General features: G+C 35.7%; 2 protein-coding genes and 1 pseudogene across 4 annotated transcripts; 1 reads left to right on the plus strand and 2 right to left on the minus strand.

Moving 5' to 3' along the window:
- Positions 1-3,682: 3,682 nt before the first annotated feature.
- On the minus strand, positions 3,683-7,861 carry LOC126777206 (facilitated trehalose transporter Tret1-like). 2 transcript variants are annotated; one of them, XM_050500183.1, is made up of 7 exons: positions 7,727-7,861; positions 6,442-6,671; positions 5,966-6,289; positions 5,618-5,750; positions 5,119-5,342; positions 4,761-4,955; positions 3,683-3,980 (listed from the first exon to the last, which is right to left on the minus strand). In XM_050500183.1, the coding sequence occupies exons 1-7, from the start codon at positions 7,812-7,814 to the stop codon at positions 3,732-3,734; spliced, it is 1,443 nt and encodes a 480-aa protein (XP_050356140.1). In that variant the 5' UTR covers positions 7,815-7,861; the 3' UTR covers positions 3,683-3,731. The 2 variants fall into 2 exon arrangements, with proteins under 2 accessions (XP_050356140.1, XP_050356141.1); XM_050500184.1 differs by lacking the exon at positions 7,727-7,861 and adding an exon at positions 7,180-7,234.
- Positions 7,862-9,225: 1,364 nt separating this feature from the next.
- On the minus strand, positions 9,226-16,011 carry LOC126777246 (trypsin-7-like). 2 transcript variants are annotated; one of them, XM_050500244.1, is made up of 8 exons: positions 15,172-15,303; positions 14,418-14,559; positions 13,874-13,951; positions 13,390-13,534; positions 12,325-12,438; positions 10,515-10,676; positions 9,695-9,820; positions 9,226-9,622 (listed from the first exon to the last, which is right to left on the minus strand). In XM_050500244.1, the coding sequence occupies exons 1-8, from the start codon at positions 15,245-15,247 to the stop codon at positions 9,524-9,526; spliced, it is 942 nt and encodes a 313-aa protein (XP_050356201.1). In that variant the 5' UTR covers positions 15,248-15,303; the 3' UTR covers positions 9,226-9,523. The 2 variants fall into 2 exon arrangements, with proteins under 2 accessions (XP_050356201.1, XP_050356202.1); XM_050500245.1 differs by lacking the exon at positions 15,172-15,303 and adding an exon at positions 15,752-16,011 and having other exon boundaries at positions 9,227-9,622.
- A 281-nt stretch (positions 16,012-16,292) lies between these two features.
- LOC126777327 (hypodermin-A-like) lies at positions 16,293-25,884 on the plus strand (annotated as a pseudogene).
- The last annotated feature ends 378 nt before the right edge of the window (positions 25,885-26,262 follow it).

Raw genomic sequence — 26,262 nt, forward strand, 5'->3', positions numbered from 1 at the left:
CAAAGTACAATAGTAAGCCTATGTCCATCTGACTGGCTCCTCATTTTCTTTTTATCTTATATTTTTATTCATATCATTTCATTTTTATTTTCATTTATATTTAGCTTACGGCAAATTACTTTTAAACAAATACGTATTAATCATGTAATTTTATACGGAACCTTTCCATCAGCTCGATCGGAGATCCGCAGGGCTCAAAATAAACTGATAATTCTTCTATCAGACACTTAAGGTTATTTAAAAATTCTGTAAATGTGACCATGTGCAGAGCGTCATTCCATCGCAATATTATGACTAAAAAGGAGTGCTAGCACATTTAGAAAGGTTTTATATTTAAAGTATATTTTAATAAATACAGTTCTTAAAATCAAATAGTTAAGGTAGATAAGGTACGTAAGGAACATAATTTGCAAAATAATTAATTTAATAGTAAATAAACAATCACTTTTTTTCTTATGGCTTCTACTAAATATAAATCTATACATTCTTAATCAAAGAGCATTTGCTGAAATATTTCAAAAACATAAGGTAATAATTTGCTATTATTACTTACCAACAATGAATATGTATGTAAACATCCATAACCAAGCCATTGATTTTAATTATTTCGTTGTGTTAATTGCTAAAAATGATAAAGAACATCAAACATATATATTTCTGGCTTATCGATACGATTAAAGTTTTTGTAATAACACTAAATGGTAAATGTAGTGATTTGTGCTGTCCGGGTATGGGGATAGTGAGCGGTACCACTTATCAAATATTAAAATGCGAAACAGAAATACTTTGTATTGTTATATCCTGATTGGAAGGGTGAGTGAGCCAGTGTAACTAAAAGTGCCAATGTCTATAGGTGATGACAATTTACCAACAGATGGCTTATCTGCCTATCCGCCTTCCTAATTTTTTTTTCATTCATTAAAATAAACGAAAAATGAGTTCATTGATACTATCCATTATATTTTTTTATTACAATGAATTTGAACCTGTAAAATAAAGAATCAGCCCGTAAATATCCCACTGCTGGGCTAAGGCCTCCTCTCCGATTGAACAGAAGTTTAAGAGCTTTTTCAACCACGCTGCTGCAATGCGGATTGGTGGATAAATATATGACAGATTTTCATCCAACACATGCAGGTTCCCCTTACGATGTTTTCCTTCGCCGCCGAGCTCGAGATGAATTATATAACTCGGATGATTGCCCGGGTTTGAAACCACAATCTTCGCTTATTATATATATTCTATATAATATATATACTATATTATTCAGCTCTAAGCTTGTGTCACGTTTGAGATATAGAAAAAAAAAATTGATTGATGTGGTACAAGTGCTTGATCAAGTTAAAAATCAATCCTAAAAGAAATCTTGTGTCGAGAAGTGAAGAGGTATCTTGCGGACTGGCAAGGCGCGAGCGGCTAGTGCAGATCATTCTTCCCGACTGACTCAACTACCAGTTATCATCAGGTGGAGTGGAGTCATTTGCCTTCCCGTGCCTTCTTTTATATAAAGAAATACTTGTTACTTCGTAAGAAAAACCAAAGTAAATTCTAAACCTAGCTTAAGTAAAGTGATAAATCGAAGATCATATTATTCCCCTTAATATCAAACATTTTTGCCTAGCTGGTTCTTAAATGGCTATTACTTACAAACGTATACGCAAGAAGAACTTGTGGTGCAGCCATCGAACAAACAAAATCTACAAGTAGTATCAAACACAAAAAAATATCTATACTTAACCTTATTTTTTTTTTTAATTTTCTCATATGACGATTATTTAATATATAAGTGAATATTTGTTAAATAACATTAGTATATGACAAAGTCACATGTCACAAATATCTCGTTCAAAAATCAAATATGACATTAAGACAATATTACGGCTATGATATTTTGTTCATTTTGAAGCTAAAAATGGAATACTATGTAGAATTAATCTTAAAATTACATTCATAAGATGCTAATAAGGATGAACGTCAGCTAAATATAAACTTAAAGTGAGGTAATGCTATTTACAAGAATATACGCATCAAAATAATATATACACCATAAGTGGGTTGTCAACATTACACGGCAGAGCAATGGGGTGAGCTTACAGAATAGCACTGCAGTAAGAAAAAAATCACATCGTATCTCACTCGTGAAATGATAAAACTGGTTTACGGTGATACGCTTTTTGATTCATATCAAAATCAAAGTCAAAATCTTTATTCGAAATAAAAGTGGTTGTTGGCGCCAATATGGCTAATTAATGAATTAAATGATGTTTAGTTTGTAAATCGTCTAATAATTTAACACAAGTTCAAACATTCATTTTTATCAGACGGCACGTGAATGAATTTATATAATAAAATAAAATGTTTGTTTTTATCACGATACACATAATAAATTGTTAAGTTGTGTACACAAAGATTAACACGTTTATATCAAATGTTAATATATTTTTAAATATTTAATGATAAAGTACTAAGAATAAATATTTAATGATAAAATAATAGAAAATGCGCTAAAAATGGAAAGTAACTCAGGGTTTTATACTCGTAATTTAAATGTTTTATGTGTGATATAGACGTGGTTAAATATAGTGCCAAGTTTTTTGATAAAAATAATTAATCTTCCAGTTTTAACGTAGACATGGAAAAAAAAATAAAAATGGTCTGAGCTAAGTAAAATTAACGTAATATAAGTTAAGTTAAGCTTTGTATTAAGCTCCTTAAATTTTAAGTATAAGTTGTTCGCACACTATGCCCGATTAGTGATCCTGGCTAAAAAAAACATATAAACATTTCTCTTTACAGATGTTGCCATGATGATGATGAGTAAGGCCGCCTTTGCATACTATATGTTCTACTTGCTATTATATGTTACTAAATGTTTGTAAAGTGTGTGCAATAAAGGATTAGTAAATAAATAAAAAATAAGTAAAGAAGACAAAAATTTAGGTAATTTTTTTTTTTTAAATTATGCATTTTTATGAGATTTTGACAGTTTTTTTTTCGTATCGTCACGAATGCCGAACGGCAGTACAATTTTGTTTTGTGTATTAATTTGAAACATTATAATTATTACGATCAACGTCGCATATCACTAACTGATATTTCACAACCGTTGTCTGCGGCGAGTTTCGAGTTTGTACTTAATAACCTTACTAGCGCAGCAATCTTTGTCTGTAAATTGTTTTCAGTAGTAATTCTTCTCTCCTAATTTATAAAAAATGTTTTAAGATAGTATTTTAGCGCCATACGGTGTTTTAAAAAACCGTATGGTGCTGTGTTTTAATAGCGTTTACGAGCCATCCAAATTATAGTCCTATCTACCAATAATAAGGCAAGTTAAGTAGCAGTTAACGCGACATACATACAAGTAGTCTTACAATTTTAACCGTACCGTACCGTAACCATAACAGCCTGTGAATGTCCCACTGCTGGGCTAAAGGCCTCCTCTCCTCTTTTTGAGGAGAAGGTTTGGAGCTTATTCTACCACGCTGCTCCAATGCGGGTTGGTGGAATACACATGTAGCAGAATTTCAGTGAAATTAGACACATGCAGGTTTCCTCACGATGTTTTCCTTCACCGTAAAGCACGAGATGAATTATAATCACAAATTAAGCATAAATTTTAACAGTAAATACAAATTAATCCAATTTTATCTGTATCAAAATCACTAATATTGCTTGGGTTTTTGTGTAAATAATGGAGCATTAATAATAAAACACTGGAAAATAAATATAATTTATTCTATGCATGTTTCATTATCAGTCTTTTTTCTCATTAAATCTTGAAGAATTTGTGTTTCAGTTTTGCCTTTCGTTTCCGTCAAGTAGAATATTGTGAAGAATGCACCACCAAGATTCAGGAAGCCGTAGAATATGAATGGAGCGTGAACTCCTAAGGCATTTGCTAGCGGCATATATATATTAAGCAAAACAGCCGTCAAAAACCAACCATATGTTACGACTAAGCTCATTAATTTTGCACGTATCTGAAAAAAATAGATTTAATATAATACGTATCTGAAAAAAATTGATTTAATAAAATATATTTAATAAATAGACTACTAAAAATAGATTTCACTGGTCGTAGGGCTTTGTGCAATCTCATCTGGGTAGGTACCACCCACTCATCAGATATTCTACCGCAGAACAGCAGTACTTGGTATTGTTGTGTTCTGGTTTGAAGGGTGAGTGAGCCAGAGTAATTACTGGCACAAAGAACATAACATCTTAGTTCCCAAGGTTGGAGGTGCATTGGCGATATAAGCGATGGTTAACATTTCTTACAATGCCAATGTTTAAGGGCGTTGGTGACCACTTACCATCAGGTGGCCCATATGCTCGTCCACCTACCCATTCTATAAAAAAAATTATCAACCGTGTTCTTTATGATAACACTTTTTATGATGTTATATAAGGATCGAGGTGGATAGCTTCATGTGGGGAAAACGTTTTTTAAGCGAGAAAAATATAGTTATAGAAATATAGATTTATAGATCACATGGTGATCGTAACGGCTATATATTTGCAGTGTAGGAATTACAAAAAACTTACGCCGCGACATTTAGGACGTGATACAGATATTATGTATCTTATACCTGAAATTATGCTATTAAGCGGTATAATAAGTAGATAACACATGCCATGGCACAATGCTCTACTAAATTGTTCTTCTACAATAAATCGGAAATTTTTAAAGGAAATTCTTATAAACGAATTGAATTGAAGTTATTATTTTTCAAGACCGTTTAATAGCATAACATACTCACTTGAAAGTTGAACATTTCTGTCAACATTATAAATATGACTGGACAAACTCCGCCGCTGTACATGGCGACAACCAGCATCATTAAAAGTATTGGAAGCCAACCCGGTACACCGCCAATTTGATTGTTAAGGACAATTATAATTGCTATGCCGAACATACAACACGATGTGACGATGTATGCACCAACCAAAAGTGGCTAAAACAACGTAGTTATAGTTTAAAATCGATTACTGCTGCAAAATTACACACTTCTATTAAATTAGAATTCAGTGACGTCTTATGTGACAGTAATTATATGGTTATTAAAGAAATTTTTGAATTTCCATAAAAGTTACAACTTAATTAATCAAACGACTTACTTTTCTTCCAAATCTTTCGATACAAGAAGCGAGGGTCAGAGATCCAATCATCATAACTATTGGAATGCTTAGCGATTGTATATCTGGACTGATTACAAAATCAATTCCTGTTGAATTTATCACTATAGACGCATAAGTTATAATAGCAAATGCACCGTTTATTTCGTAAAAAGTAAAGGCAATCATAATGAGTATGTAACCACGACGCCAGATCTTGTTCTTCACTGAAAAAAATGAACATGAAACTTCACTTGAAGGTAGCGATGTACGGAATGGTTAATATTTCTGACATAGTCAATGTCTATGGGTGGTAGTGAACACTGACTATTACGTGGCCTATTTGCCGGTCTACCTAGTCATTTCATAAAAATGAAGAAAATAATTAATATATTTTCTAGTTACATTTAGCTTACAATGCTGTGATATCGTTAAATTAGAACAATAAAATCAAATTTTAGGAGATTTTTCTCAATTAATATTTGATTTCCTTTATACCTACATATACTTAAAATAGTTAGTTTCGGCAAAGATTCAAAATAAGCTGCATCTTTCGTCATTGTTTCCACAAGCGTCTGAACAGTTGCGTCATCTCTATCAAGACCTCTTACATATGCCACTGTTTCTATTGCTTTCTGTAATATTGATTAGTTGATTTTAATACTCAATAAGTAATATGGATGAACAGGACAAAAATGAAATACATTGTGAATATTATTACCAAAATTGAAATCATGATGGTTTAGATTTCATCAGGTACATATCACATTTAGTTAACATTATGCAAGCACACTTACAAGCTTATAAATAATGGAATTACATAAAAACAAAAACAAAAAATATAACCTACATCAATCTTTCCTTGCTTCACTAGGAACTCAGGAGATTCGGGAGCAAATATCATGCCCAACATCGTCAAAATTGGTAATCCCACAGCCACATAGATCACTGTATAATAACTCAGATATGCTCCAATACAATACATTATGAAAACACCGACAGTTTGAAATATCATGGAGAAAGTGCACAGAATTCCTCTTAAGTCGTCTCGACTGATTTCTTTAATGTACATTGGTACGGCATTATAGCAGCCACCTGCAGCTATGCCAGCACATACTCTTGCTATGATGAGGCTTGTGAAAGACGTGCAGAATATTCTTATTATCCAAGAAACCTGGGAAAACTCCATTTAATTCACTCAAAATTTCTTCAGAAAATGCCCGTGTAATAATATTTTTATTAGAAAAATTAATAACTTGGTGATGATATGGCTTAAATGTATTATAAATTGTTACATGATACATTGTTTTTCTAGAATTTACTTACCGCTTCCAAGAAAGCTATAATAATAATATTTATCTTTCTCCCATATATATCAGCTATATAAGAATGCATTATAACAACACACGTAGCCGCTGCGCTCAAGCAGCTAGCGATCCACGCAATTTGTCCATCTGAGAGGGGGTAACCAGACGGGGAAGTTTCTGATTGAAGTTTATGCGTTGTTGGCGATATCCAGCCACACTCCAACCCATAAGCCATGTGAGTACAATTGGCTGAAATAATTATCCAAAAAACTCATGTTTATCAAAATCGTCTACTTTACTTAAATATTAAAATATTTATAGCAATAATTTGTTTAAATTGGAAGTCAACGAACTCTTATCAAAAAGAAAGATTTGTTCTTACATATTATAATAATATGAGAAGTAATTCTAAAAGTAGCCGCCCAGTGGTGAGAACGTGTGAAGCTTAACCGATGATCATGGGTTCAAACCGGCCAAGCACCACTGAGTTTTCAAGTGCTTAATTTGTGATAATAATTCATCTCGAACTTAGCGGTAAAGAAAAACATCGCGAGAAAACCTGCATGTGTGTAATTTCGCTGAAATTCTGTCACATGTGTATTCCACCAACCCGCATTAGAGCAGCGTGGTGGAATAAGCCCCATACCTTCTCCTCAAAAAGGGAGAGGAGGCCTTAGCCCTGCAGTGGGACATTCACAGGCTGTTACTATACTATACTACTAAAATCGTTCAAATATAATCGTATATTTTTATTTACCGTTAAAACTGCACTTATATAAGTGCTATCCTGTAAAAAGTCACTCAATCTTACACGAAAAATGTCTAAAATAGACTTGGAATGATATACTTATAATTTTGACTCATTATATCATTAAATGTTATAATTTGTATAGTCAATGTCGCATATCACTTACAGACATTTCACGATTGTTTTCTTTGTTCTTCGAGTTTCGAGTTTATTCGCATAGCAAAGAGTGCTTATTTTGCAAATCAAATTCATAGTCTACGTTCCAAAATGCGCAGATTTTCTTACAAAGAAATTTTATACATTATTCAAAGAGGTAAATTTTAAGTACACTTACTCATTATAACAGTGGCAATTTATTTATTTATTACAATTGTGTTTTAATGAATATTTCAAATAAAGATAGAGGAAAAGTGATATATAAAAATACAGAAATCACTTACTTTTTAAGTAACAAGCACCAAAATGAGGATTAATACAATTTTAATAGCAAGCGTCTGATATATTTAATCAAATTGTAGCAATTTATATTATAGTTTTGATAATTTTCTAAACATACCCAATAAAGCAAAAATCCATTGAAGATATGTGTGGCCAGTTTTTTTTCCGATTTCCGTTTTTGATTGTTCACTATTTTTTGATTGCATTTTTCACAATAGACTAGTTCCAACTACAGACGTAATGTTGAATTTATCGAGAGCAATAACTTCTATGTATTTATAGAATAAAATTAAATGCACGTGTTTTATACAGAGTGTTGAAACAATATAAATATAATTTATACACATATAAAAACCAAAAAGGTTTAACGGTGGTTGTCTTTTTTAGAATTGAAAGTTAAGCTGCAAAAAGCCATCAAATGGTAGTAAAGTAAGGAAAAAAAGAAGTGGCCTGTAAAATTTCAATGCTAGTTTCCTTTCCCCGTTTCAGCTCATTTCACCAGCTTGTTCCAATGCGGGTCGGTAACTCTTGTGGTAGAATTTCATCAGACACATGCAGGTTTCCTTCAGACGTGTTCCTTCACCGCCGAGCACGGTGCATAAAAACAAATTAAATACATGAAAACTCAGTGGTTTTTTGATCGTGTGATTTGAATTTTTCTGAACAGCCTCAATCCAAAAGCCTAAATGCCCCGACAAATAAAACATTGATATGATTATGTAATAAAGGATTATTTCGGAAACGATCTTTACAACAGAGCAATAAAAAAATTATGGTTGGTTTGCAAACAAAAAAATTATCATTTGTACAAACTTTTACTTAACTTCACCTGTTAATAGGCGGCGGTTAATTCGTGCAACAGAATTTTGGATTCATTCTATTTTCTAATCAACCAATTTAGCTTAAAATTTTTGTACTAACTTTTGATATTGTTTTAAATAAGTTTTAGTCAACGGGTTAACGTGTTTTCCTATTGAAGTCAATGTGAGGACTGTCATTACCAGACTCCAGAAGTCCGGACTAATATTAAGAAAGAAAAACTCAATAACTTTTTTAACGCCTGACTTGGGACTTCAACTACAAAAGCTAAAGCATTAACATATTAAAAAAACTCGCGTCGCGTATCTTTTCCCTAGTTTAATTAAATTTCGTAATATTTGTGAAGCTATTACTTCAATTCGTTATTGTCAATATTGATCACCATAATATTATTAAAATTAATGTGCTATTTATTTGTTTATATTTTGACGATTAAATAAACTAAATAAACTCAAAACAAAGAGAGTCGACCATATTTTTCTCTCCGACTAATATGATGAAAACAACTCTATATCCAACCAACCAAAATAAATCATAGCCAATGCCCGTCCCAAAAATATAAATGGAAACAATATAGAAGAGCAATGTAACGTGATTAAATAAGCTCATTATTTTCTCATCAGAGTAAAGGAGGGCTTAGCCCAGCAGTGGAATATATACTCTACATTTATAAAGTTTTCGAGTACATTCGAATTGCTAGATCAAGATCTCATATTTTTTTTATACAGTTTTTGTCTTTAGACTATTTAGTGATTTTAGAATGAATAGAAGTAATTAAACTCATTATTTAATAGTAATAATATTTGTTTTAATCAAAACAACTATGTAAGAAAGAATTAAAATGTATTTACTTATTTTCTAATGTTTGAAACCACCTCATAGATAGGTGAACTTATTTACAAACTCATCTGAAAAGTAATTTTTAAAGAAAACGCGTTAAAATAACTTCACTTTAATTAATTATTTTACGGCTTTATCTGTAAATTTTTAGTTAACAATGTTGTGTTTTCTTCTTTCGTATGTCAAATCAATTATGACAGAAAGAGAGAAATCAGTGTTTCACTTAACACCCGCTATACTTTTATAAGGAAGGCCGTTACATATCAATAGGTATTGCATTCTCTCCGCTGTCTGCACTCTCATTGTACTCTGTTTCATTGATAACTTTATCAATCCACTGTCTACTGTATGAAACCTGAAAACAACATAATTATATATTAAAAAAATATAGACAGGCATTTCAAAAAATCATCAGTCAAATTTCTACCTTGGCATACACTCCTGGCTTTGATTTCAAAGCGCACTCTTCGGTTCCGGAGAATAATGCTATACCAAATAACGTACCACCTCGGTTAATTCCACTAAAATGCACAGCGGGGTCGCCGGTATCACCCTGAAACATTTGAGCAAGTAATATTCAAATTACAGTATCATATCCAAAGAGGTTCAGTAAAATCCCACGCACTTGGTTTTTAAAACAGACAACAAAAATGCTATTAAGTTTAAATACTACTAATTAGCTATTTTTTAAAGATTTTTTTTTTGTAACAGCCTGTGAATGTCCCACTGCTGGGCTAAAGGCCTCCTCTCCTCTTTTTGAGGAGAAGGTTTGGAGCTTATTCCACCACGCTGCTCCAATGCGGGTTGGTAGAATTCACATGTGGCAGAATTTCAGTGAAATTAGACACATGCAGGTTTCCTCACGATGTTTTCCTTCACCGTAAAGCACGAGATGAATTATAATCACAAATTAAGCACATGAAAAATCAGTGGTGCTTGCCCGGGTTTGAACCCACGATCATCGGTTAAGATTCACGCGTTCTTACCACAGGGCCAACTAAAAAAATATAACTATTTTTAAAGAAAGCTCAAATTGTACTAACTAATGACTTTTAGTTTGAACTGTAGCGTAAATAAGTTTATAAGCCCCAAAAACGTTTACAATAATTTAGTTATAAAAAATCTTCCCTACCAAAAGTATGTATGTATAATTTTATATGTATATATATACGCTTCCAAAACCGTTAAACGGTACCATTGTACCGGTGTGACAATTGGAAAAATTTATAAATTGAAAAGTATTTTACCGCGCATAGCGCAATGCCTTTGACGACACTCTGTAAACACATATGATCATGTTGTATGTGGTAGTCATTTCCATATACAACCCTGCATTGTGACCTTGGGAATTCTTTAACTAACATCCGACGAAGCTCCTGGTTAACACCTTCGCGGATTTGGCCTGTCTTCTGAGAACATAGAAGAAATTGTATCATTAGTAAGACGTGAGGAGAATTCCATTTTATCAGATTACGATATTAATTAATTATTTGATAGTATATAAGCCTGTCAAACACTTTGTTAGAATAGTTTAAAACGAGAAAACGAATGGCTAAACAACTATATTTCTAAAAATATATTACAAAAGCATCAATAAAACATATAATAATTCAAGATAAATTAGCTCAGGAAATTTGCGACGTAATATCAATTACAATATTTGCAGACATTGATCTGAGCGTTGTGTCTTTATCAGATTATAAGTTATTTATATAAAATAAAACATAATACTCATTACAAGATATTCCATCACAAATCATAATACTTTGTTTTATTTGCTGTACTCCGCAATGAAGGCTAATTGTAACAGTGTAATTACACACAACGCACAAAGGACATTACATCTTAGATTCTTTAGAGTGCCTAATATTTATATTAAAATATAATTACTAAGAGAGGAGAATAAGTTCAGGGAAGAACTTTTTTAGAAGAAGTTAAAGGAATCTATTTCTTGAGCACTAATTAACTGACTGATTATTTATTATTATTATTTGCGGTAAAATCTTATATTATTTTTTTTTTGTATTTTATTACAACAAACACCAATTCGCCAACAAACTGGCTTATCAGTTTGGACAGCTTTGATAAATATAAAAATTGTGTTTTTCTTGTAAATAAATTTGAAAAAAATAGTATGGTCAACATTTATATGTCAATGGACAAAGGTTATCTTTACTTTATAACCTATTTGCTACAAATTTCCTCTCGTCGTTAAATATCACTTATTTAAATTGCTTGATCAAAACAATCTTATATAAATATATAAGGTAGTATGTAAACTATACTAATAAAGGAAGAGACGTTTTTTTGTAATGCCTTCTGATACTCCTACTTCACCAATACATCTTCTGATATAAGTTTTAGCTATAACTTATATCAGAAGACGTAGCATGTTTCCAAGAAGGTTTTAATACATAAAAATATTATATCATATAAATATTAATATTATTGTCTGATGATTTGTAAGCTTATCTCGATTTTTTTTTAAATGTTTAATTGAAATTGTATCGTAAATTATTTGTGGTTAGTGTTTAATTTTTTTCTCTTTGCACTGTTCTATTTTTGTACAATTTTTAAGTGGAAACTTTAATTGTTTATGTCCTGTTATCAATTGTTTTAATGAAATACTATACTGTTTGTTTCCCTAATACAAATAATATAGATGCGCTTCGTAGTTACATCCGCTTTAAATTTAGAGTATTGACTTTATTTTCTTATACTTCAATAAAAGTATAATATTTCCATTGCTAACTATTTTTTGAATCAATCGTTCAGGTTAATACATGAGAATATGAAAACCGTGAACATAATAAGCAACCAATGTACCAGTAAGTGCACCAATTTATTACAAATTTAGATCTTGTCAGTTATCATCATCATTGAGTTTTCATTTGTTTTGTCATTAGTCTGATTTCACGGTGATGAAGAAAGATCCGTTTTAATTTTTCAGCAGCTTCGTGGAATACCAATCTTAAGAGCAGCTTGGTAAATCCCTTGGCCAGCTACGAGGCATTAATAGGATACTTACTATATTAATTGTATATAAAGGTACATTACCACAGAGCCGTATCCAGTGACAACAACTTCTCCGAACAGCAGGGGTAGATCAGAGTTAGCCACCGCTAGGGCCACTGGTTGCGTGCGCGCGTTTTTAACTATTGGAAGGTTTACCTGCAAACCCAAAAAAAAATGATTTATATTCTGAAGATACTGACTTTGCTAGTAATCTGAACCTGAAGTTTGTGACTTTTTTTTGTTCTTTCTTTTTTATCTCCAAAGACATTTGTTATTGATATATTGTTATTATAATATGCCTGCATTTTTATTATAACAATTTTGTTCACATAGAAAATAATCGATTTAAGTAACAATATTTTTATTTAGTTGTAAATGGTCGCCACCGAGCGGTATTTAGACAAGCCATGGAAAAGATGTCTTGTCGTAGTGCCTGAACGGAACACGACAACAATAACTATTGTTGTTTGACGGTAAAAGTGGTAAGTTGGTCGTATTTATTTAGACTTGCTTAAATCCCTAAACCAGGTATAATAAAAACATTTATTGTAATACAATGGTGATGATACCATGACAGGATAATAAATAAGAGGGTCTAATTTAAATTCTACTTAAAATGATTTAGAAAATATATAGGTTTAAAACTATGTTCAGTCATTTTTATAATATATAAAATTAAAATAAAAAAAACAAAACACATATTACAAATTTATAGCAAACACATGTCGTCTAAAAGATTGTCCTATGGCATTGTACCCAAGACGCTGGCACTATTGCCTCTGCACCGCTAGACTCAGCCTTTGAGCTAAATAAACGCCAGCTCTTGGGTCACCTAAAGAGTGTACCAGTTTCTTAGAAATATCTTTTATGTTTTTTTTTAGCATCAGACGAAATTTAGTAAATGAGTTATTGTTATTATTAGTCTTTAGACTGTATATTCAACTATATTCAGATTATATATAGACCTTTCTCATACGGAGGCTTGAAGCGGACTGTCAATCTTATGAAATATATCGAGATGAGATCGTAGACAATCGTACTTTATATAGTTTTGAAACTTACCTGATAGTAAATAATAAAAAGGCTATGCAAGTATCATACAAGTACCTTGATTAAAGCAAGATTATGATCTGGATAGTACTGGTTCAACTTGTAGCTCGGGTGCCGCTGGATTTCCACTACAGATAGGATCCGTCCTCCGAAGTCTCTAAATACAGACCCCATACGCACTGTAACTTCTTCACTAGTGACACTGTATATGTAAATAAAATGGTAAAATAAGTTAAAATATTTTACTTATATATTGTACCTACATACAAAAAAAATTAAGTAAATAAATATTAAAGTTCCAACAGTTTTTAATAAAGAAATCAAAATATAATGAACAATATTGCAGCTTAATCTTAATTTCTACGAGATAAATATAAATTTACCACCGGTTAGAAATGTAGATTTAACCGAGCAGAACCGGCAAGGAACTAAGTAGTGCACGCTATGCCAGCGATTAAATTACATTGGTAATAAATTCCAATTATTATTTATCTTGCATCAAAATTAATTGTATACAAAATAGTACATAAAAATCACTTACTAATCAAAACATTGGGCTGCTGATAATATCCATTGTTTTCCAACAATTGCTCCGCCACACCAATGCTTGGAGTGTAATCTTCAATTTGAACACAATAAATCGTAATTAATAATATAAATTTGAAGGTACTTTTAAAAAATAACTGTGCAATAAAATTTTACGTGGCAAAATAAATGAACAAAACTGTATCTCAGCCTTGAAATGTTGAAAATCGACTCCTGTCACTATTTTGATACATATGTTCTTTAAATGTTATAATTATTGTTGTTAATGTCGCGTATCACTGTTTGATATTTACGTTTGATTTTACAAAATATATAAAGCGCCTCCTTGATGACTAAATGTAGTAGAAAATACACCAAATGCTCGCATTTACTCCTCCTCGGAGTCTTTCATCAACATACCACAACATTAAATTGCTTTTTCTTCGGTTAAGTCGACATATTAGGCTATATCTTTATTATTATTTATTATTTTATTTATTTAATATATTCCGAATATCCTTAAGCTTATACGTTTGACTTAAAAAAAGAAAAATAGCTACCTAATAGACACAGTATAAGGATAATCTTCCAAACATACAAGGCCTGTATCAGTTGTCAGACGCTTTCGTCTTATATGAGTAAAATCTTCCTCAACTCTAGGAGGGAACTCGCATTCTAACTCGGTTTTCATTGTAGGCGATTCTGAAATTTAAGTAAATGACCTTAGACAAAGATATTCTTATTTTTTTAAATTGAATTAGTTCATAAAACAAAAAAAGCTTTAATTTTATCTATTCACTACTGAAACGAATAAAATTTAGAAAACTAAGTATAAAGTATAAGTCGCCAGATACATGAGAGACGAGGGTGTAAAAATTTTAACTCAATCGGAAGAAACTTATTTAAGATTATTTTGCATGATTTGACCACAAGTATCCGAATGAAGTTGAATAAAAGATTATAAAATAAAGAATTTTTAAAATCAAGTAATCAATGTTGACAAGAATCGATAACTTCTTAAGTAAATACTTCTTAAGTACATTACTCATTTGTTTCAATTACTTTCTATCCCAAACTAACTGCTGTAATAAACATTAGCTTCAACTTGGGCTATTGAAATTATTATTATGGATAGTAATTTTAATTTTTCAATAATAGTTTCAAAAGATGGAATAAATTGTTGTGATCAGATAGCCCTTGTCTTACCTATCAGATCTGGAATGGACAGTTCCTACACATCATAGTCAAGAATATAAGATATTTTAAACATGATTAGACGACAATTGAATATCTGTTACTTATACTTAAACTTACCAGCAAATACATAACTCAAACAATTAATATGAATAATTAAAATTGTAAAATCAAAAGCACTATTTCCTCTGCCCATAATTCAATCGTCCATCATCAAGAGCTAAATTTTGAAGTAATGTTACATTTCCTTATCGGCAGTTTTGAAATTGATTTGAAAACACTAATTGTAGTCGCATATCAAAAACTCACAACTCCGCAACAATAGGCTTAACGAAATAATCACTGAGTAAGTTTTAAATATTTGTTTTAGAAAAAATAATCAAATACGAACAGATGTTTAAGATTATGAAAATTAAGTGAAGAGTTTAAAATGTATGTTCTGACGAAATAGAGCAGAGGGTATAAAAATTATGATGAATAGTATGCACATAATGATCTTTTTAATATAAAATATTTTTAAATAAATTTTATAATTCTTACTTCGAAATGAAAATACTCTTTATTCAAGTAGTCATGTTACAGTGTCAAATTAAATGTTAAGCTACAAATGGTTGGGAATGTTGATTCCATCGAGAAGGACCCGCATGAAACTTAGCAAAAGTTAACTTTTCTATTAACTTAAAATACGTATGTTACTTACCGTCAAATTAAGTCTCAGATATATCAATATTATATTTTGTAGGGCTATTCTTGAAGAACAACCCCGTGACTCACCACGGAAATCGGTCATGACTCATCAAAAACTGATATGCGACATTTACCATAATAATTCTAACATTTAAAGATTACACGCATCAAAATAGTATATCACCATAAGTTTGTTGTGTAATGAAACGGATGGGTAATGAAGTGAGTTCTTAAAGAATGGTACTGCAGATCAAAGCTTATAGTATTAAAGAATACACCTCAATTCATACCCAAAAGAACCTCGTATATAAGTTCCTTCAAGTGTACTATCAATGTCATATATCCCTTTGCATTGTTGATAACGAATAAATTGAACGAGTAAAAAAAATACATTCCTTTGTTAAATTTTCTTCAATTGTTCTACTTGCTGTTTTTTATCTTTTGAATCTCTCTCTATCTTACTTGTTTTTGCGATACCTGTTTTATTTTCTATATAAAATATGTATTTAACACTTGTGAGAACATCATTAATCTTCATTTCATTAACAAATTTACAAGAAATAATTGAATAGTTTTTAATCATAAAATAATGAGTGACTTAGTTAGTTTTAAGGCTATAGCTGTTTTGCTGTTATGTGTGATAGTGAAGGTTGAAAATTATGATGAAAAAGATGATGATGATAAAAAAGAATCATTAGAATCCGATAGCAATGAAGTATATAATACAAGTTCAAAAGAAATACCTTTGAGAATACCAAATTTGAAAACGAGCGTAAATGGTCGGTATTGATATTCCAATTACAATATATATATATTTTATATTGGAAAAGAGTATTAAGAGACAAAAAAAAATAATTCGATATTTCCAGTAGTTCAGATAAAGGTGAATTGGAACAATTAGGTAGTTTATAAAGTTTAGGAGTGAGAGCTGTCTTTCAAGCCCAGCAGCTATTCTGAACAAACTTGAAACTCACTGTTGAACACGATTTAAAATGTCAGTAAGTGATATGTGACATTGACTATAGATTAACTGGTGGTAGAGCTTTGTGCAAGCTCGTCTGGGTAGGTACCACCAACTCATCAGATATTCTACCGCAAAACGCTACTTTGTATTGTTGTGTTCCGGTTTGAAGGGTGAGTGAGCCAGTGTAATTACAGGCACAAGGGACTTAACATCTAGTTCCCAAGGTTGGTAGCGCATTGGTAATGTAAGCGATGGATAACATTTCTTACAATGCGTCTATTAGTTGGTGACCACTTACCATCAGATGGTCTATATGCTCATCCGCCTTCCTTTTCTATATTAAAAAAAACTATAAATATATTATATAATATTTAAAGAGCGCATATCAAAATAGCGTTTCACTAAAATTCGGTTTTCAGCGTTACGGGAGTGATATACGAAAGGTATCTTACAGAATAGCACTGGTGATGTTTTGTCGGAGACTGTTTTTTGTTTTTTTTTTAAATTTATTCTTAATCATATTCTTATTTACATTTGATTGGTTTTAGACAACATTAAAATGCCTGCTTGCAAGGACACTGAACTTACAACGCCTACTGAAATAAAAATAATCAACTACAAGACCAGTAATAATTATCCTTACTCGGTGTCTATTCAGAGGAAAGGCTCGCACTATGCTTCAGGTGCCCTGGTAGATAAGACATGGATACTAACCGTGGCTGGTGACTTTTATAAGTAAGCAGCTATACAAACTTCTATATATATTTATCGCTATGCGATTTTTACTTGATAATTATTGAACTTAGTTAAAAAAAAATATTGCACTTTTAAATATTATATAATCATAAACATAACCTTTGGCGCACCTTGGGAGAGGCCGATGTTCAGCAGTGGACTGCGAATAGCTGTTGATTGAATCATAATAATATATATATGTAAATATATAACATCAAAACACTAGTAGACTTAAGATAAAAATGCAATGAATACAATTATAGTTAAAAATATTGTCTAAGTAATTAATATCACGTGAACATTGCCATTTCAATATATCCCAGAGTGAGATATCAAATAGTATTCAGGGAAGAGCAAAATTTGTATTGCCTTTTAATGCTTATAGTTCATTTAAATAGTGGGTTTAATTCTGTATAAGCAATACTTAAGAACGACTACATTCAATCTTGCAAAATATTCGAATAAAAATATTTATTACCTTAACATTTTCCATTACAGTATACGCGAGTCAATAAAATTATTTCGAGTTCGCTTAGGATCAGTCAATTGCAAGAAAGGTGGGGTATTGATACCTCTAAAGTCGATCGAAATTCATCCATCCTATGTGTACAGAGAACCAAGTTTTGACTTAGCGATGTTGAGGATTGCTCAGGGTCTAGACTTTTCAGAGTATATTAAGCCAATACCACTGTCTGATGTCAAGGGCGGATAGTGAGCGCAAAGTTTCTAGTGACATATTGGCCGAGATTAATTGTAAGTACGTCTTCCATATCGATTAAAGATATTCTCAATTTTTTCTTAAAAAAAAATCCCATTCTCGTCGCCACTGTTAATATGAACGAATGGGGTTGGAAATGCACTGGCTTATTATCAATATAAAGAGATTATAAACACAATAAATATAATGTCACCCTAGACACATACGTAAATCAAAATCTACAAATGCCCATAATGTTCATACAGTATGCGTAAATGTGCAAAATTTAACATATAACAAAATAGTATAACTATTATAATTATTTATATCTTTGGTATTTGTTTTTAACTACCTTTTGGATCTAGTAGATATTATATAAAAGTAAACATCACGCATCATTACACTCCTCCTTTTCTCTTGATATTTTTTCAGATAAACGGCAAAGTTTTACCACATTCGGCTAAGGAGCGTCTAAAATCATACAGCATGAGGGTTTCAACACAGAGATCGATACCTTGGGATAAATGTTATATGCTTAGTCGGTCATATAATTATAGTCTACATGTGTCCAGTCTTTGCCTGGAGACTTTCGTTTCTCATCACAGCCCTTGCATGGTAATTATTTTGCTTAACTATTCTGTAACATTTTTGGAATGTCTTCTCCAAAACAAGTTAGCTATTCACAATGACTGCTGACTTAACTCTATAAGCCAGACCAATTAAATTAGTAACACATAAAATTAGTATATTTTGTTTACCAATAGTTGGAGATTATTAGCAAATGTTTGCTCAACCTATCTCTATAATATTGTAAGTTATTAATGTTATCATGAATATCAAGTTTATTAATTTATATATGAAGGAGCAGAGGCCTCTAGACTGGAGAAAGCTAGGGAAGAACTACTGGCGGGCCTGAACCGGGACCCCTGGGGGCGTCCGTTCCGCGGTGTGCGTGGAAAATTCCGCACGCAGGGTGCCCCCGTGACAGAGACAATGTCATGGAATCTCCTCCTGCGCCTGGTCGGGGAACTTTTCCCCCATCCAGGTGAGCATGTCCCTCCACAGATGGTCCCTCGCTCCATGATTGACGACACAGTGGCTCCACCACTGATCACGGAGCGGGAGATGGAGGTGGCCTTCGACCGCTTGAGGGCCAAAAACACTGCGCCGGGCCCAGACGGGATTCCAGGGCGTGTTCTATGTGACGCTCTGGAATACCTAGGCGTAAGGCTTCGGGAGCTGTTCGACCAATGTCTGTGCAGCGGGCAGTTTCCGAAGCCTTGGAAAGAGGGAAAGTTGGTCTTGTTGCCAAAGCAAGGTCGACCGCCAGATTCTTCCTCGGCATACAGGCCGATTGTGCTGCTGAACGAGACGGGCAAATTCTTCGAAAAAATTCTCGCTGCCCGTCTTATTCAGCACCTCGATGAGGTGGGGCCGGGTCTGTCAGAGGCTCAGTACGGGTTCAGGGCGGGTCGATCAACTATCGACGCACTGGACGCCCTGAAAACCCGGACCACGGATGCGGTGGCCCGAGGGGACGTAATTCTGGCAGTATCGATAGATGTTGCGAACGCCTTCAATAGTCTTCCTTTCGAGACTATTGGAGAGGCACTCCGATACCACGGGGTGCCTTCCTATCTCAGGAGGCTGTTGGGGGCATACCTCCAGGACCGGGTAGTCCTCTGGGAGGGGGGCGATGGGCGTCTTGTCCGGCGTCGGGTAGGCTGTGGCGTTCCACAGGGGTCAGTTCTCGGCCCAATTCTGTGGAACGTTGGCTTCGACTGGCTCCTGCGGACATCCGTCCTTCCCAGAATGGGGGTGTTGTGCTATGCGGACGACACTCTCATCACGGCGACAGGGCGGAATTATCAGGAGGCGGCTCGCCTGGCCGAAGTCGGTACGTCGCTCACAGTGGACCGCATAGGAATGTTGGGCTTGAGGGTCTCCATCTCAAAAACGGAGGCCCTTTTATTCCACGGTCCACGTCGAGGCCCCCCTCGAGGGGCGTTTATCACCGTCCAGGGGACGGTGATTAAGGTGCAGGCCCACATGAAGTATCTGGGCCTGACCCTGGACGGAAGATGGAGCTTCGGGCAGCATTTTGTCCAACTTGGCCCGAAGCTCATCAACGCTGCTGCTGCCTTAAGCCGGCTCCTACCAAATGTAGGAGGGCCGGAAACGCCATGCCGGCGATTATAGGGCGGTGTTGGGCGGTCCATGGCTCTGTACGGTGCTCCTATCTGGGTGGACGCTCTCACCGCTCGGAACAAGGTTCTCTTGCGAAGGCCGCAGAGAATCATAGCGGTGAGGGTGATACGCGGATATCGTACGGTGTCGTGGACGGCGGCAACACTTCTCGCGGGCGATCCGCCTTGGGAGCTCCAGGCGGAGGTGCTCGCGGAAGTGTACCGGTTCCGGGCGGAAGTGAGGTCGCGTGGCGACCGTCCAGGGTTGGAGGAGGTGCTGCGAATCAGGACTCTCGCCCAGCAAGCCTTGATTCGCAGGTGGGAGGAGGATCTGAGGTCCCCATCAGCAGGCCTGGCGACAGTGGAGGCGATCCGTCCAAACTTGAGTCGCTGGGTAACGAGAAAAGGCGGCATACTGACCTTCAGACTGACTCAGGTGCTTACTGGACATGGGTGCTTCGGTAAGTACCTGCACGGAATAGTCAGGCGGGAGGTAACGCCCTCCTGCCACGAGTGTGGTGCGCCTACGGATACGGCATGCCACACTCTGATGGAGTGTGCCGCTTGGGGGCCTCAGCGCCTTTCCCTGGAGACTTTAATCGGCGGAGACCTTTCGCTGCCGAGCGTGATAAATGCCATGCTTGGTAGCGAAAGGTGCTGGATGGAGATGGTCTCCTTCTGCGAAAATGTCATGTCGCAGAAGGAGGCCGCGGAGCGGGAGCGCGAGGAGAGTGCCTCCGCTGACCCGCTTCGCCGAAGAAGACCGGGGAGAAGACGCCGGCGCTATGCGCATCTTATCCTCCCGCCGTGAGTGTCACCGGGGCCAGGGGGTCTCTGTACCCCGAGTACCCCCTAGGATTTGGAGGCCCGCAGAAGCGGGCCAACCGTCGGGACGGCACGGTAATATGCGCAAGCGATCCCGTGACGTCCCCCGACAAGATGGAGTGGGTACCGCTGGTTTTTTAGTGGGTATTCCGACGCCTTCAGCGCCGGCGTGTCCCACATACCCCTGATGTGGGGGAAACACATAAATGTGTTTTTCCAGCGAGAAAAAAAAAAGAGGCCTCTAGACTGTTTTTGAAAAGCATGACGTCAGCAGGGCTGACGTCTTGTTCACCACTATCACTCATATTAAACTAATAACTTGTACGTGTTTTAAATTTCAATCAGTAAAACAAACTATAGCATGTAAATTAACAGTTTTAATCAAAACCACACTTATTTATTCATACTAAATAAAAATAGTAAACAAGTATTTACAATATAAAAATAATAAAAGAGAAATAAAGCTAATTTCATAAGTTTTTATTATAATAACAGAAATCGTAAATAATAGAAAACAGAAAGTAATACGTAACTTATTCACAGCACGTCCGCCTCGGTGAGCCGAACTTTTTGTTCTCCCCCGCGACCAGCCCAGCCCTACTCTAATGTGGCATCGGCCCTTTTTACCGACGCGGACTGTTTTACCTGAGAACTACCCACCTAGCACCGTTAGCGTATATAGATAGGACTTATATTAATTTGGCAACTCTCAAGTACTAATTTAACAAATTAATAAGAAGTAATTATTTCTAAAATCGTCTTATAACATTTACCAATTATTTAAATTATAAAATTACCGTTATTGTATTATTACTTCTTATTCACCACTTCTAGATGGCGTTTGAGCGTCATCTAGAATTAGATGACAGAATTACAAATAAATAGTCAACTCAATAACATAAATCATGTTATAACAATGTGTAAATAATGACTTCTATAATTGTAAAAAATATGAGATGATTTTAGAACCGTAATAAAGTTAAATATCATCATCATCATCATCATCACCCTTTTCGCGTCCACTGCTGGACATAGGTCTCTCCAATGGCACGCCACTGAGCTCGATTTTCAGCTCTTAATCTCCAACCGCTACCAGCCACCTTGCGTATATCGTCACTCCACCTAGCTGGAGGGCGTCCTACGCTACGTTTGCCAAGGCGTGGTCTCCACTCCAGAACGCGTCTACTCCAACGGTCGTCGGTTCTGCGACATATGTGTCCAGCCCACTGCCACTTCGGCTTACTAATCCTTTGGGCTATGTCGATAACCTTGGTTCTCTGTCGAATCAACACATTTGGGATTCGATCCTTCAGAGAAACTCCGAGCATATCCCTCTCCATAGCTCGCTGAGCGACCTTAAAATGGTGGACCAAACGTACTATCAGAGTCCACGTCTCGGCTCCGTAGGTCATAACCGGTAAGACGCACTCGTTGAAGACTTTTGTCTTCAAGCATTGCGGTGTTCGTGACGAAAAGACTTAACCGAGTTTTCTATATGCTGCCCAGCCCAGCTGTACTCTTCTTCGTGCTTCCCCCTCGAAGTTGTTTCGACCCAACTGCAAAGTTTGTCCAAGGTACACATACTCCTGAACAACTTCAAGAGGAACTCCGTTAAGAGCTATTGGTTCCGGACTGACGTGTTCATTGAACATTATCTTGGTTTTCTCCAAGTTCATCCGGAGACCAATTCGAGCAGAGGAATCAGCCAGGCTGCTCAGCATATATTGCATGTCCTGCACGGTTTCTGCCACGATGACAATATCGTCTGCAAATCTCAAGTACGAAAGGTACTCGCCGTTTATGTTTATGCCCCGCCTTCTCAGTGCAGCGTCTTGAACATATCCTCTAATGCATTAGTGAACAATTTCGGTGAAATGACATCCCCTTGTATGTACTTCGACGGTCATAACAGCAGCGTCATGCAGGCCTTTCAGCACTTGGATGTATCGCCAATCGATTCGGCACCGTTGTAAGGACTCCAGAACAGACCAGGTCTCAATAGAGTCAAAAGCCTTCTCATAGTCTACAAATGCTAAGCACAGGGACTGATTATACTCTTCGGTCTTCTGTATAATCTGCCACACTGTGTAAATGTGGTCTATGGTTCCGTACCCTCTTCGAAATCCGGCTTGTTCCGGGGGCTGAAACTCGTCAAGTCTACGCGCGAGACAATTCGTGATGACCCTAGAAAACAGCTTATAGACATGGCTCAAGAAGGAAATAGGTCTGTAGTTCTTCAAAAAGGTTTTGTCTCCCTTTTTGAAGAACATTACGACAACACTCTTGCTCCATGCCTTTGGAGTTCTCCCCGAGAATATGACAGAATTAAATATTCGTTGGAGCTGCGCTAGTAAAGGTTTTCCAGCTGCCTTTAGTAACTCCGTCGTAATTCCATCTTCCCCGGGGGCTTTTCCATTTTTAGCTGCCCCAAAGCCTTCACGATTTCGTCTGGGCTTATTTCTGGCAACTCTTCTGTGAAGGGGGCTAAAGTGGCTCTAGGATCCCCAGGGTCGGGTTGAGGACGAGGCGCTACTGATGTATATAATTTACCGTAGAAGTCCTGAACTTCCTTAAGAATCTCGCGCTTAGAGGCGATGACTTTTCCCTTTGAAGTGGTCAGCTTCGTCAGATGGCTTCGACCTAGTTTTTGAACGAAGACTTTTTACCCCCGATTTTGCTCAATCGCTTCTTTTATAGAGCGTGTACTGGAGTTTCGGAGGTCGCGTCTTACTAGCTTTGATATTTTTTTATTAAGATCTGACGAAGTGATTGTAGGGTTTTCACGTCGTTTTCGTATTAGCTCTAGAGACTCTCCCGAAAGTTTGGTCCTCTTGCCGGTGTTTTGCGCTGGATAGAATTTCGTCCCCTCGTCCCTAAGGATACCCACCACTTACAAGTCGGTGATCACTTCCGGTATTGAACCTTGTGATCACAGAGACATCTCTAAATATTCGTCTCTTGTCCGTCATAATAAAGTCAATCTCGTTTCTAATCATAGCGTCTGGGCTTCGCCACGTCCACTTCCGTTGAGGCTGTTTCTTAAAGAAAGAGTTCATGAAGAACAGACCCTCTTTCTCCAGAAAGATGACGAGCATTTGCCCCCTATGATTCCTGCTTCCAAATCCGTGTTGTCCTACTACCGATTCGTTGCTAGTATGTACTCCCACTTTAGCGTTGAAGTCCTCCATGACAACATTGAAGTGGGCCTTTTGGGTGATGTGCAATGCCTTAGAAATGTCTTCGTACATTTCTTCCACTTCATCATCCGAGTGTGTCGAAGTCGGTGCGTATACTTGGATAACCTTGAGGCTATACCTCTTGGTAAGTCTGATCACAAGATACGCTACCCTTGCCGACACACTGGAGATTTCTAAGATGTTGTCAGAGAGAGCCTTGTAGATCAAGAACCCGACGCCACCTTGGGATGGTTGGTCTCCCTCTCTGAAGTACATAAGATGGCCTGATTCTAAGGCTATAGTATCCTCTCCCTTTCTTCGGATTTCACATAGCCCCAAAATATGTGAACTTAAATTCCTCAGCTCTTCTTCGAGCTGTGCCAGGTGTTCGTTGCGTATAGGTGTGTGCCAAAAAAGGTTTTGCCCGTAATCACCACGCTGGGCAGGCGGGTTGGTGATCGAAGAGCGTAGCTCGTCGTACAGATGACGCTGCTGCCCGTGACCGGTCTGCAGTATTTAGCTACGCCTTAATGGAATGGTTATAACGCCATTAGTCGGTCGCCAGAGCCTCGTTTGTTAATCGGCATGATGCACCACGTGCAGGTGAGGTTGGCTGGGAACAGCTAGATACAGTTGTGCTCCCTTACATCCCTTGTAAGTTAAATATGTAAACTAATATTAAACTATTAACATTTATGACGATTCACGCATACACAACTCATAAAATCATCAATCACATAGTTATGTGATAATCAACTAAATAATTACATACATTACAATAATAATGATTACACAATTATTAAAGCTTAAATAACTATGTTTTAAATTGTTTTAATTATAACAAGCGCGACATAAAATCATGTTTGCGTGTGTAAATGCGCGCTTAAGCTGCATCAAGCATCAGAATAGCTTTTTTTATATAACCTGAGACATTATTCACGCACGGCCATCTGATCCCAAACTAAGCAGAGCTTGTACTATAGAAACCAGACAACTGATATACTACATATACTACTTTTCTTTTGTAAATACATACTTATATAGATAATTACACCTAGACTCAGGACAAACAGACATGTTGATGCACACAAATGTCTGTCCTGGGTAGGAATCGAAGCCAAAACCTTCGGCGTGAAAAGCAAGTATCTACCAATCACGCCAACCGGCTCGTCATCGATAATAATGTCAATAATTCATAATAAATAATCAGAGTCTATATATATAAATGTGATGCATTACATTATTTTTTTAGCCTGATGCTGGAGCTCCTATTGTTGCTGATGATGGTCTCTGGGGCATCACGTCCAGTTGGATATCAGAAGACTGCTTAACGCATCCCAGTCCGACAATCTTTACCAGAATCTCCTCATCGCATATTCGACCCTGGATAGATTCACTAATATGAAGCTCATTGATACTGAACTATTAATTTTGTATTTTTATAAGATATTACAAAGCAGTTTATATATATACCTATAGTATTTATTATTAAAATTAGAAGAAAAAGGATCAAGTGATAAATGACAAGGCCTGATTCTACTCCATCGCATTCATTCGTGTACAACAAATATAAAAAAAAAATAAAAAAGTATGAAAATAAGAACCTTTATTTATTTGTATTTTTATGGAATCGTGCAGCACATAATAAATTTCATTGATATTAACAAATCATTACCAATAATAGTTTCCAGTGATTGACTAGCACATAACAAAGTACTAGGCGTAGATTTGAAAGATTGTAGTGCTGTATTGTAAATAATGTTTACGTAAAAGACGCAAAATTGCAAGTTTTAAAGCCATTAAAATTTATTTTTAATTATAATTAGAGTTTTGAGCATTAATCTTTTAGAAAGTTTTTACTTGCTTTAACTAAAGTGACTTTATGAATAAAATTAATGAGATACTATGCGTCAGCGGGTTCAATATTGTTCTTCTGAAATC

The sequence above is a fragment of the Nymphalis io genome, chromosome 22, assembly GCF_905147045.1.
Source record: "Nymphalis io chromosome 22, ilAglIoxx1.1, whole genome shotgun sequence".
Lineage (NCBI taxonomy): Eukaryota > Metazoa > Arthropoda > Insecta > Lepidoptera > Nymphalidae > Nymphalis > Nymphalis io.